This window comes from Drosophila ananassae, chromosome 2R (assembly GCF_017639315.1).
Source record: "Drosophila ananassae strain 14024-0371.13 chromosome 2R, ASM1763931v2, whole genome shotgun sequence".
NCBI classification, from domain to species: Eukaryota; Metazoa; Arthropoda; class Insecta; order Diptera; family Drosophilidae; genus Drosophila; species Drosophila ananassae.
This window is the reverse complement of record NC_057928.1, coordinates 8,930,046-8,950,376: the sequence shown is the minus strand read 5'-3', so window position 1 is coordinate 8,950,376 and position 20,331 is coordinate 8,930,046. Positions and strand designations below refer to the sequence as shown.

Here is a 20,331-nt window from a genome sequence, read left to right as displayed (position 1 = left end):
TTCAAGCATCAATTGACCTAAAACCAAGCTAGAAAACTTACTATTTTCTTCAAAAAAATACCTTTATCTTTAAAACTTTGCCAATAAAACTATTTTGAAGCCCAACCAACTCTTTGAATGCTTTCCTAGAATGCAAAAAAATAGCAAAGGCTGGCCTGGACTTTGCCTTTTTAGCTTCAATTATTTATGGGCAGCCAGGCGCGCCTGCATCTGGGTCTGGTTAACCACAAAAGCCAGGGCATTAAACAAGCTTTCGGACCCCAAGGGCCACTCAAGTGACACTGCATTCAATTTGTAACCTTAGAGGAGTCCACGCCACCGCACCCCACCCGAGTGCCAGATCCACTTTCCATTTTTCAATCAATGCGAGACTCCTCAGGTTCTATCTCTTGGTGCTCCAGGGCTTGTACACACTGACAAAAAATGTTAAAGGAATTTAAAGGCTTTGGCATTTACTTTCATAAGAGTGGGTCTTAATTTAATGATGTTCATTATTTTAAGGTAAAATAAGTTCCTGTATGATACAAAATCAAACATTTTTCTAACTGCATCTCTTGTGGATCCATTTACAGGTCATCACAACTGCCCCAGCGGCTTCGACGAGTCTGAGGAGGAGTGCGGTACCGCCCGGAAGCTCCTGGAGTTGCCCGGCGGTGTATTCGCCGCTCTTGGCTGCATTGCTGCCGCCCTGACCGCCTGCCTCATATTCTGCATGTTCGGCCTGATGCGCAAACGGAAAAAGTCGGTGGTGCAGAAGGGCGGCGGCATGGGTGGTGTGGGTGTGGGTGTGGGCGTGGGTGGCATGGGCGGCATGGGTGGCGTGGGAGTAGGGGGCATTGGCTTCATGAACGGAGCTAGCAATGGCAATTTGTCGGCGGGCAGCATCGGCACTTTGAAGAAGGACTTCAAGAAGGAGGCGCTCTACATCGACCCTGCCTCCTGACATGGGCTCCAGCCGGTCGAATATATCCACGTGGATCGGGAGACCACCGTGTGATATGTTGCCGCCGGCTGTGGCTTTACCTATGATCATGTGGAGCTTTGCATGGAGACGGCCTGACCGGAGGATCACCGGACAACGGCTGATCCTGAACCCGTTCAAAATCTGGCCTGGAGATTTTAAAGATACAGAGGCAACGCCTGATGGTATGAACACTATATGAAACTATACTTAAGTCGATAACTTTTCTAAATGCTTCTGGGAGTAACAAATTGAGCGCGAATGTGTGTGGTTAGTCATAGGGAAAAGTTGATCAGCCGCCTAGAGGAAAAGTAGATCTTCATATTTGTGTTATTTTAGGTTCTTCTACTAGCTAGTCAGTCTGCAAGTCTGTACATACTTTCGTTCTCAGAGTTTGGTTTTGAAATAGAAGTCAAAGCTATGATTTTATTAATCAAATAGTTTTTATCGCAGTTGTTGATAAAATAAAGTAATGAGAATCTTGAAAACTTCACCAAAAAGCATCCATTGAAACACCTTTTTACAGAATACATTTTTCTGTCTTGAAACCACTTTTGACTTCCATTTGCATTTATTCTTTTTAATTACAAATCGAACTAATGTTTTTTATCAAGACTAAAAGAAAAATAAACAAAAGCAAAAGCATAATAAAAAGGTAAATAAATCAGAAATAACTATTGTAAATTAGGTACCTTTAATACATTTAGATCCGCTAGAGAGCAAACAATTTGTGGGCAGTTCGTAGATGCCATTGGCATGTTTAACGTATAGCACATAGCACCCATTAAAGGAAGTAAACAAATTACATTTAGCAACTAAATGGACGAGCGAAGTAACTACAATGAAATTGTATAGATCAGACCCCCTCTGACACTAGGTTTTAAGGCAGTAGGATAAGTCTAGAGGCAACTGTTGGCAGCATTCATGAATGTGAGTTTGGGGAGGAGTATATGAGGAGGAAAATCTCTACAGTGTTGTGATCTAAGGCATGCACATACTGAACTATGTTTAAACACAAGCAAATCGAAGCATTTACATGATTAACAATTAATTAATTAAAAATGAGGTCATGATACGATATACACACATATGTATGTATAGGCAATAGCTAGTATGTAGTCTATTAATATTGAGGCACTCTTGGGTTTTTGTATCGTACTGCACCGAAAACACGTAAGCGGAGAGCATCACTTAGTGGTTCATTATATGCAAATCGATCAAACAAATGGATAAAGTAAATTGTTATTAACGGATTAAGTAGAGCTCCAAACCACAGATATGTTCACTCTTTCATATAAATCAAGGGAACTGCCAAAACAATTCTAAACTTTAAAATATAAATCAGATGTAAATAATTTTGTCAGCATTTTATTTCCTAATTCGACACACAGAATGGTTCAACATAAGTAGCTACCATGGATCGTATTCCTAATGTTATTCAAACAAGTAAAGAAGAGTCGTAAAAATGTATCCCGAAACTCTCATTTAAGCCATGGCTTATAATCCAGACACCAGAATCCAAATAAACAATCAAACTTTTGGCAGTTGTTAGAATTAAGCAAACACCAAACAAGAGCAAAAAACAAGACATAAGTACTTTATTTTATAGACACTAAAGCTAGGAAAGAATTATAAAAACGGTACATACGAAATCCAACTGGCTGCAATGAGAATTTTAAAAATTTAAAAACCTCCGCCATATGCAGACGGAACTCACATCCATAAAAACCCATTAAAATTTCAACTTCAATGGAACCTTACCAAAATGCATGTGTATAAAAAAATAAGTAACTATATACAAATGATTTAGTCACCATAAAAAAATAAAAGGGAAATATATGCATAAATAAAATCAAATATTTTCTGTTGGCATTTTTTGATAGCAAATAACCTAAATATTTATAGCCGAAAAAAAAATCAAATGATGCGCACTTTGTACAATTTTATGGAAAACAAAAAATTATTATTTCCAGTCACACACAGGCAGTATAGGATATTTTACACGCATCCATATAAGAGATAAAATAATAAAGAGAACTATATAAAAATGAAACGAAATTAAATTAATTAAAATTGGCAAATAGGCCAGAGAAATGCATTTTGTCTGCCAGCCATTGAGGGCGAAGAAAAAAAACAAACACGAGGTATAACGAGTAAATATTGGCAGATAGGCAGTGCGTTTAAATTGCCAAATTTAAGGCCAGAAGTTGCTACTTCAGTGGCCAGCACTGTCGCCTCAAAAAAGACCTCTCCATCACCATCATGAGTTCGGTTCAGTTCCTTCTCTCAAACCAAAAACCAAACTATGAAAATTCTGTGCCAACTGTGTTTAAAGTAGAACTCAAAGATAAAGTACGAATAAACGATATGAACGGAGAAATTGAATTATGACCGCTCATAAAACACTGCATGTAATTTATTTGAAATGTTCGAAAATAAAGTAGACAAAAAACGAGTAACGCAATGGCGACTGGGGCGAACCCTGTGCTCTATGATAAATAATATTAAAATACAGACATCTGTGTAAATAGTCAAACTGCGTACATTCTACGCATACTTAATTAATAAACCCAAAAAAAAAACAGACCCATGAGAAGTAGAATCTTAAAGAGATATAATGGGAGATGAAGTCTTTTGTTGCCACTTTCCATCACTTTTTGAATTCCCCATAAGTTTTGGTCTTTATTTGGTCTGGCAGTTCGATAGCATAAGTTTCACTTGTATGATAAATAAAACTAAACCAAATATTTATATAGAGATATTATACGTATATGGAAAAGGAAACCTTAAAATAATGACGCACTGAATCAAATAGAAGAAACGAGTATTTAAAAACCAAGACAATTAAAAACCATAAAAGAACTTTAAGCAAAACCAAACAAAAATAAAACAAAAAAAAAACTGAAATTTAAAATAGAACACCTGTTTAAAATTTAGATCAATTTGGGAGGGGCTTGGGTGTGACGCCTGGGGGAAAACCGTTAGCCAAACTTGGCCGAAACTCAAAATCGAGTCCAAATAGCTTGCAGTCAAGTAGGCCACAGATTTTGATTGCCCGCATCCGGGCAACCGCCATTGGACGTCGTCGTCGGCCTCCTCCTACTCCTGGAAAATAGAACGAGATGGTGTTAAAGCCAGGTTAAATGCTTCAGGCTTTGGTTTTTGGCCCGGACTGGATGGGGCTATGGGGCTTGAATGCCACCCAACCCCCGAACTGTTAACCCGCATAAAACATAAGCCACCGAATGTCGTGTTGTGTGTGTTTGGCTGGAACCTGAAACACCCTTGCCGAGTTTCGGTGACTCTGTGTTCATGTCCGCCAGCTCTGTGGCTGACCCTGGCAACTATGGCCCCAGGACTTGGCCGAAATGGTTTTGATAGCAAAGGGTTTAATTTTCCTCTATGTGTGCTCAGCAAATGCACTGGATTATTGAGGCAATTTGGTATTTTAAAGGGTAAGGAACGGTAATGTATTTGAATTTTACTTTATAATGTAATTTGGGAGAAAGAAAAAATATCAGAAACCTTAAATACATAGCTGTTAATTGTAATTTATTGCTTAACTCTAAAAGCCACCCACGAAACTTAATATAAATGCCACCTGCCACAAGCACATAGCTATGCATATTTACTCTCAGAGCCAAACTGCAATTGTTTACAATTGAGTAGCAAACTCAGCACAAATTGGTAGCAAAAAGGCCAATGAAACAGCCAAGTTTGTGGTGAGTAAACCAACTTGGACAGCTGATAAACGTTGAAAATGTGAAAACTAAAGACAGACTCAAATGTTTCGAAATCGAGGAAAGAGTCCGATCATCTATCTCAATCGATGGAGACAATCATCATCATCGCCTGCAACTCGCAAGCGCTTTGCCAATTTTCTGAATTCAGAAACCCTTCTGGTTTCTGCAACTCACCTTTCATCTATCAGGTGCTAATTACAGAAATGCTTTCCATTATCCACACTTTCGGCATGTGCCGCCAACATAATTTCCTTTAGTTTTTATTATTACATTCTTTTAGGTATTTTGCATGTTGACGTTGGCGTTTTTTCAGTTTTTTGCCATTGTTATCGAGAAATTTACACGAATTTTCAACTTGTTGCTGAATAAAAAAATTAGTAAGTATAAACAATCAGTTTTTTTGTCGTTCTGAAAAATGTAGACCTAGGCAGATTTTTGTGAGTAAATGCTTGGCTTAAACACAGCCGTCAGACGCCAGCCGGTGGGTAAGAAAGCCACAGTGATTTTAACAAATATTTGTCTAAAATCATAAACTTTAAGTTAAAAAATATTGCTGTAATTAATTGATAGAATCTTTTTCAAGAAGAGCCTCAAGTGGGGATATCTTACTTTTTATTTAATTTTTCTTATTGGTAGAGCTATGTTCAGATTTTAATCAGAGAAAGTCTACTTCCAAAAAATCTATACAAAATGTTTAATATTGATTACATTGTAATCTCTCCATTATTAACACCAAACCCCTCAAGTACCAACCTCAAACTTTTGAAACCCACTGTACCTGAAGTGTCTATAATCCAATAAAGGTCAATGTGCTCGGCGGACAGCAAGTGCGGAGTTTGAGGCAACGAAACTTCTATAGAAATTTAAAAAAACTACTTTGGCGAAAAATATGTGTATATAGAAATCTGGATTTAGGAAACGAACCATCCGAGAAGCCCAAAGAATGGAGAAGAATCTTTATTTATGCTCCGGCTGGCAAAAATTAATCGATGGAAATTACAAAAGCGGGAAGGTCAACTTTTCGACTGCCCATTAAGGGGCGATAAGTTCAAAGGTAAACCAGTTTCTAATTCTAATTTTCTCTTCCTCTAAGAAACCGAAAATTGGCTAAAATAGTCTTTAAGCTATGTATTAGTTCGTTCTTTATTTTTTTTGCCACGAAACTTGTTTCATTTTAGGGTTTTGGCCAACTGTTCCAATAAAGGATATTTGGACAAGTGTTGAAAATTAGATTCCTTCCGAAAAGAGTAAAGAATAAAGACCAACTGTTGTTTGGACGACCTAAATAAATACGCTCAAGTAGATTAATGTCAGATGTCGGGTAATAATAAAAATGTTACCACAGACAAATGGGCTACAGTCACGTCCGAAAATATTCCACCACCGGGCGGTAAAAGAGATCTACCTGGCCGAAAGAGAGCAAACACAGGTAAGAGAAGAGTGATCGCAAGCAGCGAAGAAAATGGTAAAAGCAAACATAGCCAGCTGCCAACAACAATGAACGGTAAAAAGCGTAAGCCAACGCTCGATCGACGTCTTAAAGTTGGCCAAAAAGGCGGCCAAGAGCCCCGAGGAACATTCAGTCAAGCCGCGATCGTCGAGCTCAACGGACGTCTATCTTGAAACCCGTTCTCGTACCGGGAATCGAAGTGAACTATTTATTGTGTACTGACCGGAAAATTCTTATTGGCCAAGAAAGGTCTGCCAAAGATCTCAAGCGATCTCCCGGCGCATTTTTTGTGCTTATTTTTGTGTAATTCTCATTGAATGTCTCTGAACGCCGAACGTTCGTACAAAATGAAGCTGCGCGATGTGGAAAATGCCTTTAAATATCGGCGTATACCGTACCCCAAGCGGTAAGTGCGATGCGAGTCCATTCGAAAACGCTAAGAAACCAGAGTTCGAAAGAAAGAAAGATTTCTTTCACTTTACGAGAATGAAGTTCAATTCGAAGAGGAAATGCAATTGGGTTCCCAGTTTCAGTTTAATTGAAAACCGGTCATAATTGGTTATTGAATGGCCTGGGAATTGAGTTGGTAGCTGGTAGTTTAGATTGGATTGGTCCACCGGCTGACCGGCTGAAGATTATAAAGAAGAAAAAATAAAAAGAGTCTGCTCTCGATTCTCCATAAAAAGCGATTAACTTTCCGTTTTTGCAGCTGGCTAAAAGTGAAAGACATTTCAGGGCCGACGCATTTGATAAATATAATTAAATCAAATCTCAAATTGCTGGCAAACGTTGTTCAAACATTTATGTTGGACTTTAAGTACTGCCAGTCAGCAAATTAATTGCATCTGGTTCTACACCAAAAGAAAAGTTTTCATTTCTCAAAAACTTTATGAGAATTAATGATAAGAAAGAGTCACTAAAAAGTATAGAGACCTTAGACTTGTAGTTCTTATTTTATACTTCTTCCATTTTGATAAAAAGAGAATCATATCTCTTTCATCATCCCTAATAAAATTTAAATAATCTTTTCTTAATAGCCCCTTTTTTCACTGTACATTTTTGAAGCTACCGTTTTTTATTTGAGTTTGTTGCTCCAGTTTATATGCTTTTATTTTTTACTGACGTTTTTTTATTCAATTCTTCTCATAATTCATTTGGTGTAGCACCTTGGGGCCAGTTTACAAAGATGAAAAGACGGAAAACCACAGAAACCCAAACTCAACTTCAACTATTTCAAGTGGCCAAAAGAGCCGAGCTGAGCTATGCTGTATCTTTCCACCTACCCGCGTTGCATTGTCTTGGCCAACATTTTCAGTGTTTGTTCTGGCCTTTTACAGAACTCAGCCCGGCTTAGTTCAGTTCAGTTAAGAGCCAACCCCGTTGACTTGACTGCCCGCTCATTAGTCGATGGTTGATGGTCGGCGGACGGTGGTTTCGGCGGTCGCCCATAACAATTTTGGCCATTCAAAGGTGTTTAGGCCAGAGATCCGAGCCACTGCGTCCGCCATTCCGCCATTGTGCAATGTTCGCTCCTTTTTTTCTCATTTTTGTGGCCAAAACTGTTGCAACGAGTGCGTCGAGATGTAAACTAATGATAAACTAACTATACATGTTATGGACTAATTGGCTTTTGGGAAAAGATCGTTTCAAGCTTTTGTTGGTTTCTTGAAAATTAGCTTTTCATTAAGGCCAAATGAGCTCCAGTCATGGTTAGTAGATATTACCATAATTGGAATTAGGAGAATTTATATTTAAATCAGCATACATTCCCAACAAATTCCATTGAACACTTAAGCCCCATCCTCATTTTCTGCATATTTGCCCAACAAATTATTACTTTTAATATATGAATTACTGGCATTAATTAAACACATTCTTTAAAATATACATAGATACAAGTCCTGGCGTTGCACAAATTTTACGCTCATTTTGACAATTTTATGCAGCTGCTGATTTCAGTCAATCAGTTGGTCACTCAATCAGTCCGTCAGTAAACATTTATTTATTTTATTTTTTCATATCAGTTTTCAATTGCCACTGCAATTTAGCGAAAAGACAATCTTAATGTTTGGACAACAAAATTATGCAAATATTTCTGTATGGATATGATTTATCGCATGAGAGAAATCAATATGTATGCCACGGGAGAGGCACGGGAACAATAATTCCCCAACCGTATGGATGGATGCGTGTACTTGTCGTTATTTGCACAACTCTTTTGTGCATTTCCAAACTGATATTAATTAAATCAATTAATTGGTTTGGCTTAAACAACTCCCCGACAGATGTTTGGCAGCTTCATTAACCAGGCACGCGATAATGCAGAGTTCAATGCACTCGCTCGACAAAAAGCTGCCAAAAACGATTTATAAAGTCAGTAATAAACACCCCAGTGCCATGGATAGAATCAAATTCGGTTATGCAATGAGGCTTACTTGCGCATGAATTAGCATTAATTACATTTTCTAATTTGTTTTCCATATGGACTACCCATTAGGGCTTACCTAACAATAATTTTACTTTCAATGCAAGCCGAAGCGTGACAGAAATTATTTAGAACACTCCCCAAGCAGGTCAAGTTGGAGAGAGATGTGGGGCTACCAAGTGAGTGAGTAAAGATTTTTAAGCCGGGCTTGAAGAGACTAACTTGGCTCTTTCTTTTCTGTCTGTCTTTCTTTCTTTCTTTCTTCAGGTTTTTTGCGATCAGTCCCTGCCAAGATCTGCAGTCAGTCACATTCGTGTAATTACATTCAGTGATGTGTTGTGATTTGTTTTGTTTCTTATTTTGTCTTCAGTTTTGTTTTATTTGCTCTGAGTTACTGCAATGGAAATGATGTGTACTTGTGGGGTTTACACGCTGCGAAAGCTAATTATTACCGTCTAGTGGCTACTGGCGGGTGGCAAATTACAGCCATACAGAAAAAAATAGGCAAATAAAATTAAAGCTTTTTATTAACAAACCAAAAATTTCACTTTTCCCGAAAGCACATATATTTTTACTGAAATACTATGATTTAAACCTAGATTCAAATACATGCTGGCAGTAAAATGCCCTGGAAATACTTCGAAAAATATTTCAGAACTAAAATGGAAAACTTTACAAACATTCGAGCCCGCAGTTCACACAATTTTCCCGATAACTTCACACCTAACCCGCATGATCAGGTGAAACTATGAGAGCCCTCCGCCAAAATCTCACCCTTTTTCACTGATAATTTTGCACGCAACTTTTGGCAAGTGAAAGCCCACAAAATGTTTTGTATATTATTATAACAATTTATGACCGCAGCTGTTTAGCACCTAACAGAGATGGCCAACAAAAATATAAGTGGCCCAAACGCCCACATGCAGCTATGATCTAGAGCTCAATGACTCATAAAAACAAAGACCTACATTTTAAGTAGTCTTCTCCCATGACTGAATCTATTACTTTTCTACGTTATTCAAGAGTCTGGATTATAACAAAATTGCTTTATTTTTAGCCAAGTATGTAGACCGTAAGAAGAAAAGCAAAAGCTGATTAACACAATCATGTGAAAAATGTGCAACGCTTTTTGGCTAAAAAAAAGTCGTATATACCTGTATGTATTTATGGAGACAAGTGGAAATTATGTGTATAGCTTTCACTTGATATACAAATATGGGCTCTGGGGGCAAAGGGGCGTCGCCAGCAATGCGTAACAGTCAAGGGATGATGACAATGATGAATTTTTTGTCTCTTCTCGACGAGTTTCAAGTTTGAAGTCGCCGGAGCAAAAAGTGTAAATTGCTTGGCAAAAGGTGAAGTCGAGAGGAAGGTGGGATTAGTTGAAAGGTGTAACTGGTTCAAAGTCAGAGAGACAATCAAGAAATAAATCAAGATGAGGGGTTAAGGTTTTCAAAGTGTTTTCATTTAATAACTACAAATCATGAAGCGAAGGGAGCATATTCTCATTATCTAATGTACCTTTCACTGCCCTGTCCAAAAATATGAATACCACTCATTAATAACACATTTCGGCAAATCAGTCTCCTTAATTTGTTTGTGCACTTCCTTGCCAAACAATGGAAGAAAAGCCCCAAACATCACTTTCATAAAAATGATCTTTATGCAATGCAACCTCAATTTTCGTTTTCCCAAAAAACATATAAAGATGTTTGTCTCGTGCGTATCTCGTACTTTCTCATAAAATTTGATTGTTTTTGATCAAATATGCATGTAAAATGCTATAAATAAGCAGCAACAAAAATTAAAAGAAGGCGAGCTAAAATTGTGTTTACTTGTTTGCCGCGTTTTGTTGCTTTTGTTCAGTTTCAGTTGGCCCACTGCAGACGGAGCAAATTTCAATTTAATTTCTTGCGCGCTACTCTACTCTCACATAGCGAAAGTGAGTTAAGATCCGAAAACTTGGGGCTTCCTTCAGTATGTAAATCACCTTTTTACAGCCAACAAACTGCTGGAGATTTATGGGCGCCGGCTATTTAGGCGAGCAGAATATTTTATGCCAGTTTTTTTTCTCCCTCGGAGATGTTGGGACATGTCTGGGTTCCCAAGAGACGGATTCCCAGGTGGGTGGCATCTCAAGACATTCGGAAAAAGGCACTTTGTTAGGTGAAAACATTGAACTGCAATTAGCGAATATCACATTTTAAAGTTCTTTTCACTTTTCTGGCAGTCAAGCTTAAAAAACACTACTTTTGGCAGTGGGATGATAATTGAAAATATGTACAGGCCTTCTGTGAAACCCAAGTCCCTTGCACTTGAGAAGTCAAAACTAGCTCAGGCTTTGTGAGGCACACCATAAAAGAGCATTTCATCAACTTTTTTGAGAAAAACTAGAAAAAACTGCAATAAACCAGTTTGATAGTTGGCAAATATTGGCCAAGACCGAAACAAATGCACTTTCAAATGCGAGCAAACGCCAAGTAGCCGAGTAGTCAGAGCAAATGGCGAAGCCAATGCCGAGACAACGCCTCAGAAACAAAAACAAAATATAAATAATACTACAAGATTCCGTGAGCATTTCGGAGACTGAAGCCTAGAAACCGACCCCCAACAATGGACCAGGCCAAAATTGAAATTGTAACAAAATGCTCACGACAAATATGCGGTTTTTTCTGTCTGTCCCAAGTTGCAAGTTTTCCCCCAAGTTTTTCCGCCTCCTCTGGCCACCCCGCCCGCCACCGTTTTGCCATTTTGCCTTTTGGCCAGGCCACTCCAAAAGCTGCATCATGACGTAATGACCACATGAACCAGCCCGGCCAAGTCATGTGCCTCTCGCTGGCTGGAAGCTAAACCGCAACGGAAAATCGGTCCACAGCTCGAGGAGGATCCCGAGTCCGGACCCAAACTCAAGCCTTACTATAATTAAATATTTTTTAATTGCACTCTCTGCGGTCTTTTAATTGCCAGGGGGATTGGCCTAGGCATGACAAGTATGTGAAGCTGGCAAAAATATAAAAGAAAAATAAAAATCTTGCCTGTATTTTCTTAGAGTGGTCATTCCAGATTTAAATGGACGACCGATTAGAGTTATTATGACCCACAAAAAATTAAAGTTTATTGGTACTTGGAGAAGGGGAAGAAGCTTAAGTAACTCGAAAAGGTGGCAGACTGTCAAAAATATAAATAAAGAAACTTTGTAGAGGCTCTTTGGAGTTTTCGATTTAAAAGAAATAAAGATCCCATGAATAAATTCCAAGCTTCATGCCCCATTTAAGCATTGATTTGATTGCTTCAAATTGCTGACCCCACCAAGAGGTAAACCATTTGGAATTGGTCCATGCTTCCATGGAAGAAAGTCAAAATTGATCCCTAATGAATGTCGGATGTTGCAAGTTGCAACCTGCCACGGAACACCCCCAATAAGAGTTACAGCTCCTCAGAGCAGAGGCGACAGCTGTTACTCGGAACAGCTCGGTGAAAGGAGGTTGGCAAATCAAAATTGATTTTAATGATGCCTTCCCCTCAACATTGGATTATCGGACATGTTCCAGCATCATGTTCGTAAATCATAAATCTTGCTATCATTTCGTTTTGTTACCACCTAAGGTAGACCCTATATTAGTAATTTTTTTTTTACTTCGTTTTAGGGAAGTTTATACCCCACGTGCTGTTTCATTTCATTTTTTTCTCCCCCCGAAGGAGGGAAAAGATATTAGGGCCACATTTTTGGTTCGCTGGAGGAATGATTGTTGAAAGATGTGCTCTCCGGAGGGGTCAGTAGTCACATGCTGTGCGTGTACTTTCGACGGTAACTGTTTTAGAGTCTTAAACAAATATGTTTGGATATTAGGTGGAGCCTAATGTTTTTTGTTTTTGGTGGCAGGTGCAGCCGGTGGATCGCCTTTCACCAAACAAAGGCCATGATGCCGGCTGATGCTGAGTTTAGTTTAGCGCTTACTTAGCTTACATCTTTTGTTTGGCTTTGGTCCGGCTGCTGCATTTTGATGATTTTGATAATGGCGGCTCATGCCTAATCCCTCCCGGACGTTGTAGATCTCTTTAATTAGCCGGGCCACAAGTGGCTTAAATGAATGTTAAGCGGGGATTTTGATTACGAAACCCATTCAAAATACAAGAAAATTGCAATACCAATTGGAAAGACAACAAAACAAAGACACTTTTGCAGTAAACTTGTTAATAAGTAGAACGATAATATGATCTTCTTATAGCCACTTGCTGGAAAAGTTCCCCTTCCGTTTTATCCAGTATCCTTTCTCCATGGTGATGGCATCCAATTAACATAAATGCAATTGCAAACATACGACAGACAAATACCTGCAAGGGAAATTGAATTGCTTAATTAATTTCCCGCCTGACTTCCTCCTTTTTGCAAAACATTGGATCCGAGGCAGTCGGGGAGACAAATAAAATTGCAAATAAAATTTTATCCTAATGCAGCTTAGACTCGTTTAGTCAAAGATGTCCCACATGATGCATATCCCTTTATTTTTTTTCTGTTGACTGGGTTTATATCCTTCGGTTCGTTCTCTTTGAGATTTTCATGTGCAAAGCGAGTTTTTCCTTCGTCGGTTAAACGAGTTGCCCGCTGAGACAGTGGCGACCTACTTTTGGCATCGCCTGTGACTGGGACTGCAACTTGGTCTTGGACTCCGACTCGGACTCGAACTGAGAAACTGCCTGGGCGGTGTATAACAAAATAAAAATCTGCAAAAAAGGCAAAAATACAGAAGAAACAGAAAACAGCAGCCTCGGCTGTGGCGCCACTTTCTTTGGCGTCCAGTTGACTGGTTGACACCAATTTGAATGGCAAGTTTCTGTCAGACGGGGCACTCTTTTTACATCACAAATGAGCAAATCGGATCGGGTTCGCCATGTGAAAGTCAGGGAGTGATACAAATACTTAATGCCACCCCTTGAGGTGGGCACGTCGACAGAAAAGTCGGCTACGGTTAACGCAAATTGGTGAATGTGGCCCATGGGTACTGGCCAGATGCCTGGGAGAAAGGATTCCCTCCTTGGGTCATGTCTTCTGGTAGGGAAAAGTAAATTTATCCTATTCACTATCTTTGGGCAGTGATAGTTTTGTACTTTATAATGACTTTAATTGCGAAATTTAAGCTTCTCTACTTCAGTCTCTAAATTATTTTCCTCAAATGAAATACTTCTCTATATTAATGGCCCCTTATGTAGACTAATTATCCAAAGAGCAGTTTTATTTTCGCCATCTATCTCCAACAACTGGTGCCCATTTGCCATGTCTTTTGGAAATTATCTTAAAGCCCACTTTGTCAGTATCAATTCCCCCGTTCCAAATCGGAGCAGGTAAACTAAAGACACCAAGGCGAATGGTTATCATGGAAATGGCAGCTTGGAAAAGCCGGCTCGAATTTCCAAGCCAAGACACAATATTATGCCCCGCCTCCAATTGCACTTTGGAGCCCATGCAGGCGTTAAATGAGAAGCGTTTGACAACTAGGAAGCCACCTTCCCGCCCACATCTTGCCTCCATGCTGCATGCTTGTTTTTGTTGTTTGTTGCTTGCAACAAGCCAGAGATCAGAAATTAGTGTGCCAAGTTATTTGGCCCCGATACCGCCCACATATTCTTGGTCTTATGCACGGAAAAAGGACTTCTTTTTCTTGGAAGGTATATTTTTCAAGGAAGGCATTTTCCTGCCTATATGATACCCGGTACTAATCATTCATTCATTCTTTGTTTTGGCTATAAAGAACTTCACAATTAGCCACATTTTTTCCCCAGTGTAACCCCATTTGTGGCGCCTCCATTGCCACGCACACACGGAGAGCAGGCAAAAATTAATTGCAATGCCGCAAATGACAGCGTCAAGTAGTAAAAGTAAGCACCCAAGAAGGCGAAGACGTCGCCGACCAAGAACCAGAAAGTTCGAGGCTGAATTTGGGCCGGGAGAGAAGGAGGAGGGCGTGGCACGTAGGCATGAGTGGGTGGTGGGCGGTTGGGGCGTGCCACGTGCGCTGGTTGCAACAAGGATGAGCTCGTTAAAGGAAACGATAACGGCGGCGACAACAGGAGCAACAAAACAACGCCAAGTTGTTTCGCTTCTGTTGTCGAGTGCGTAAATTTTGTTTGTTGCTGGTGTTGTTGATACAAAATGTTATTAACATTCGTTGCAAGTCAAATAAGTGAGAAATGAAAGGGAAGAAAGAGGCTTAAAGCAGGTCTCTTGCCACAGTTTCTTGGCTTCCAGTGAGAACTTTTGTCTTTGCCACTGAAATATGAAGTTATGAAAGAGCATTTCTTGCCTTAATTTTAATAAAATATAAGTAATTAAAGTGTACTGTTTTCCGAGTACCTTTGAGATTATCAGTCATTAAGCGAAGTTGCTGCCTCTTTCCTTGGCTGCCACTTAAATGGCTGCCACACACTCCGACTTGATCCATTATCGCATTTAGGCCAAAACTTCGCAGCGAAATCAGTTGCCATAACAGTTAATTGTTTACAATTTGACCCACAAAAGCAATTTGGCACAAAGCAGAGTACTCTTGCTCACTACCCAGGGCTATTCTACACTTCAGCAACTCCGACTGATTTATGGCCATGATATGAAATTCGTTAATTGTCAGCAAACACACACATCCCATCCCATCCATCCCTCTCATTGGACAAATTCTAGCCCGGCAGCCAAAACAAATGACAATTGGAGTGTGTTAATGGACTTTGTCAACATGAAGCTGGCAACACATGTTGCAGGTGGCAGCTGGAAGCTACCAGGTAGCAACACCTGCAATTTAAATGGAAAATAGTGCAAAAAAAAACAAAATAGAAACAAAGATTTGAAGGAGAAAAACTAAGGCAACGCTTAATGAATTTCCAGTTACATTTTTACCACAACTTTTCCACCGCTACCCTGGCACATCCAAGGCACCCGACACACATATGTGTTGTGTACTTAGGACTTTTATGGGTGTACTAGCTGAAATTTAGGGTTACAGAATGGTGGCTAGGATGGATGGTGGCAAGGTGGGGGGCCAGATACTTGAAAAGCCCGCACGTAGGTTTTACAACTTAATTACAAGCCGCGTTAATCTAAGCCAAATGAAGCTTCACCTCACTCGTTCACTTTGCATTTGACATTTGCACACATAGAGCAGTACCAGTAGCACAGAAATGGAAAAGGGAATTTAAATGGGAGCATAAAAGTAAAAAATGGAACTTCCTACGCAAAGTGGGTTGGATGACATTTTAATTGGACGGTTTATAAAAGGGCTATGTAGTTTTCATTTGAATGCATACCAAAAGAGACTTCAAAAAACCTGGGCTATGGCTTTAAGTCTTTGATGCATTATTTAGGCTTTTCATTAGAGTATTTTATAACCAAAACTTTAGGTGACTTTACAGAAATTCTTAAACAAAGAATTTCTTTTTGTAACTCCCACAATTCAAAACTATTCGATAAAACGTTTCGCAAATATTACTTCAACTTCTCCAAAATTAGCTGTCACTTTTGTGAGTTACTTTCCATTCAATTTTTGCCATCACGTTTAGTTCATTTTTTTGGCCAAGAAATTTTTGAAAACAAAAGAGCAAATTGTCTTGCCCCTGATAATGATGAAGGCGATAATGATGATGACGATGATGTTGGCCAAGATTGACACTTTTATTCAACGACCATGACTGTGACTAAGACTTTAAGCTTCAGATGGATTGGCACGGATGTATCTAGACATCTAGCTATCTATCTATAGTAGGAATACTTTCCAAAAATATTATTTATTTTTATCAAATAAGTATACTTTTTTTAGCCATCTTATAGCCAAATCTGTGAACCATAAATCCCACAACTTCTTCACGATTAGACTTATGACAGTTGCTCTTATGGATGTCTGACTGTATCTATGTATCTACATATCTATTAGTATCTGCATCTGTATCGAGAAACGCAAAAACGATTTGTCGTGTTGGGCGCGGGGAGTGGCAGGTTTGTAGATTTGCAACGAAGCGTTGCAGTTGCACGTTCCTTGAAAACGCCGCACAATTTGCAATTGAAAGTTGAGTTTTTTTTCACTCTTTTTTTTTTACACAGTAACCACAGTTAGCCATTTGATCGAAAAGAAGACTTTCCCAGCGCAGAATGTTGTGTCCGGTTTGGATTGAAGTTGATGTTTTACATTTTCAGTTTTTTTACACTTTTTATGGGATCACGTTCTATTTGAGACGTGAATTATTTGCAACAAGCCAGCTGATGGGGCTTGTTCCAGGCCAAGAAAGAGCGGGAGTTCCAGGCCAAGAAAGAGTCGGGGCTACCGCACATTCAACTCCATTTTCAAGTGCGTGTTAAGCGCCACTTTTGGCCATAAGATATTCGATATTCAAGGCGTGAAATGCCTCCGAAAATGCTTGTACATTTTTTTTCCTGCCAGCATCTCTAGGCGGTTGTTTAATCGTTTTGTTAGTTTGTTGCTGATTATTATTTTGCGGCTGATGAACACTTTGGCTGGCAAAGTCATTAACTTTTATTTTGGCCCACACCACGTTATATTATATTACTCTTGAGCGTGCTGAAGAAGATTACAATAATTTCCAGCAAGTCGACGTTTGGGCCTAATTGTATGTGGATTTTGAGGCTGCACTAAACTAATGACTGTCTAACATGGAAATTGGAGAAAACTTTGGGTCTCCTCCTAGGTTTAAGAACAAAATACTTGAATGTATTTATGTGAAGAATGCATAACTCACTAAATTTAAATGCATAAATCAAACTTTCACCAAAATGAGCTTCAAAAATCCATTAAAGTCCAGACTACTGGACCCTCTGCTGCCTGTTTAAACATGGTCTAAAAGCAATTTTGTTGACCCAACTTTGTTTTTTTTTGTGTGATTTTTGCGAGGGGAGCTCTCGCTTGTTTACTTAAAATTTATCACAATTACTTTACCACATAAAACGCAATGAAAAACGACAAAAACTGCTTTTTTTGATGAGTTTTTAAATGCTGACAGAGTCTTGTTATTAGAGTAAACAAACCACAAAAAATAACGCAATAAAAGAGCAGCGGAAAATGCAAAATAAAAGATGAAGAATAATGGTAAAATATACATAGTTCAAAAATGGCATAACATTTGTGAAATTAAAATAAACACAATTCCAATCTAGGGATGGTTTTTTTTTTTTATTATTTTTATTTTTTGTTGTTTATCCATTGTTGTTGCTGTGGCTTCAATTAAATCATATGGCAAGCTTTGGTGGCTTTTTCATGCAACAGAAAATTGTGGCTGTTGTTGTTGCTACTTATACAATATTGTGGCGCCTCCCCCTGCTTGGAGGGACGTGCAAAAACAAAACCAAAAACCGAAAACTAAAACCCAAAAAAAGAAAAAAAAAACTGAAAACTAAAAACTGAAAAGAAAAACAATTGCATAAAAAATTCACATGCCTCGAATCGTACGCCAGCCCGTCTCGCCGAAGATTATACAACTTTCTAATCAAAACATTATTTTATTATTATTATTACTCATGGTCTGACTTTGTTTCGACTCTTCGCTTCACTTTTATTCGTCGGAGGCTTCGTCACTAAATTCAATTGCCCAATTGCTCCAATCAGCCGAAACTAAAAAGGTTGTTTCTTCCATTTTCTTCGGTTACATTTTGGATACACCAGTACCGTTTCCGGTACGCACTTTTCGTCTGTCCGAATAAGCCCAAGATGTGGGTCACTTTGCCTCCATCAGGCTGCTGCCGAGTAAACCGAAATCCATCGAGTGGGGCACGTAGAACGTTTTAATTACAAGTGGCCTAGTTTGGCTCCGAGCCGAGATTTTGACTCTTTTGGGCCGGCTCCTACCTGATTTGTATCTACGAGCTATATGCTGGCCCTTGTCATGGAAACCAGCTATCAGATCGGAGTTAATAGTTTAATTGGGAGTGAGCCTGGGGAATTGCTCACGGGCTTCTGGGCCAAGCCCCGAGGGAAATGTGATGAAATGTTCAGAGATAAATCACTTGTTTAGGGTGGAAATTCAGTCCTTAAATTTTGAAATAAGAGCTCGGAACTAAATTCAAGTAAAGCTACAACAATTAAGCCAGAAATCAGTTTTTATTGATAAAGAATTATTTATAGTCGCCAAGAACCATCAATTCCATCAAAATAAATGACCACAAATAACTTATCCACTTTCTAGGCCCTACCTTATTTAGAAACCTTTAAATCAAAGTCTTAAAAAATAGTTCTCATACTTATCTTCCCATCTTGGGCAAAAAAAAATCAACCTTTGAACTCAAAACACGCCAACCTAATTAGTTCTGACCACAAATAGAGATAAACCTCCCGAAAAAACACACTGTTTCCTCTTACAGATGTAATCCCAGGAAAACATCTTTAATTGTTTTCTGGCAAAACCTCGAAAAGGCCTAACGGAACCGCTCACTTTGAGGTCAAAAGTATGACCCAAGCGACCTCATTGCACCTCTCTATGCGCTTCTCACACACTTTTCCTCCGACCTTACACAACACCATTTCGGGAGGCCTCATGACCTTAGTTGACAATTTTAATGGGTCTTGGAGCCGGACCCACGAAAATTGCCTAATGAAGTGCTCATGGATTGCGAATGCCAGCCAAAAGTCAAGCGAAAGGTTCCCTCCGAAGCAAAAAAATGTCCATAATGGCGGACAGAAAATAAGCGGCAAAAAGTTTGTTGAACTTCTGTTACGCCAAAGAAGCAAAAAATGTGCTGCGGAAAAAATTCAATTTCTTTGCATATTAAATCAGCCAAATCATCGTGACCCGGGGGCAAACTAGTTATAAAAAGATCTACCGCCAAGCCGATGGGTTATGTCATGGCTGTGCCAGGCGTTTCCTTCCAAATGCTAATGTGCCTCAAAGAATATTCGTACAAAGTCAGGGCCAACATTTCCAGCCATGTTCTTGTGGGCCCATCTATGAATTCATAATTCTTTCAACCCGTTTGGCCACTTCTAATACCAATATTTAGCTCCGGGGGCAATCAGGGTTCAAACACCTTTCGAAAACTTGCCTAATGCGTGTGTAGTATTGATTGGATCGGAGTGTGTATCTGTGGCTTCCAAAACGCGATTCGGTTTTTTCATCTTTTCGCAGCGAATCCCCCCAAAACGAAAAACGGACTCATTGCGAAAGAAATCTTCATGTCTCGAACAATTTGTTGCGCCTGCTCTGCAAGTCAAGCTGGAGCTGGAGTTGCCTCATTGTATATCACTGAGGAATATTTTCAAATGGTTACCTACAGTCCAACTTCCCTAACCCAAACCACAAGCTCTTTATCAAATAAGATACACAAAAACCTAGCGTTTTTTAGTAGGTGGTTAGAAAAGTATCTATAACTAGGGGTTATCTTTAAAATATCTACAATTCATAGTTCATAGTTTTTATTTCAAATCGATACTTATTTCCTTTTTTAAGATACATTGACTTCATAAAGTTGGACTGTCTGATTGCGCTTTTGCAATCTTCATTTCTAATGCCTTGGAAACTATTTGCAATTTTGTTGGCTGCTCGACGTTTTACAGTTTGATTAGCTGGAAAATTTGCCATCGTTTAATTAAATTATGTTTGCAGTTGGTAGTTGCTTGATGGTTGTTGGCTTATGGGTGCTTACGTGTATGGGCAGCCAAATGACAATGAACGGAAATGGCGAGCAATTTGCATGCAACGGCAGCTGACTTATTCCGTTTCCATCTCTTTCCGCCACCCTCTGGCTCTTGCCATGAAGTGAAAGGTG

General features: G+C 39.2%; 2 protein-coding genes across 5 annotated transcripts in view; both read left to right on the top strand.

The window, feature by feature from the left end:
- Positions 1 to 3,872, top strand: part of LOC6493630 — a 58,424-nt gene extending 54,552 nt beyond the window's left edge. Inside the window, exon 14 of the mRNA XM_032453748.2 lies at positions 573 to 3,872. Coding sequence (XP_032309639.1) covers positions 573 to 943 — 371 coding nt within the window. The 3' untranslated portion in view covers positions 944 to 3,872. The remainder of the gene's footprint in view (positions 1 to 572) is intronic.
- Positions 3,873 to 6,217: 2,345 nt separating this feature from the next.
- Positions 6,218 to 20,331, top strand: part of LOC123256956 (heparan sulfate 2-O-sulfotransferase pipe-like) — a 37,570-nt gene continuing 23,456 nt past the window's right edge. For 2 of the 4 annotated variants that reach the window (XM_032453750.2, XM_001958098.4), the window contains exon 1: positions 6,218 to 6,560. In XM_032453750.2, coding sequence (XP_032309641.1) covers positions 6,472 to 6,560 — 89 coding nt within the window. In that variant the 5' untranslated portion in view covers positions 6,218 to 6,471. The remainder of the gene's footprint in view (positions 6,561 to 20,331) is intronic. The other 2 variants (XM_032453753.2, XM_014908990.3) reach the window with 2 other exon arrangements.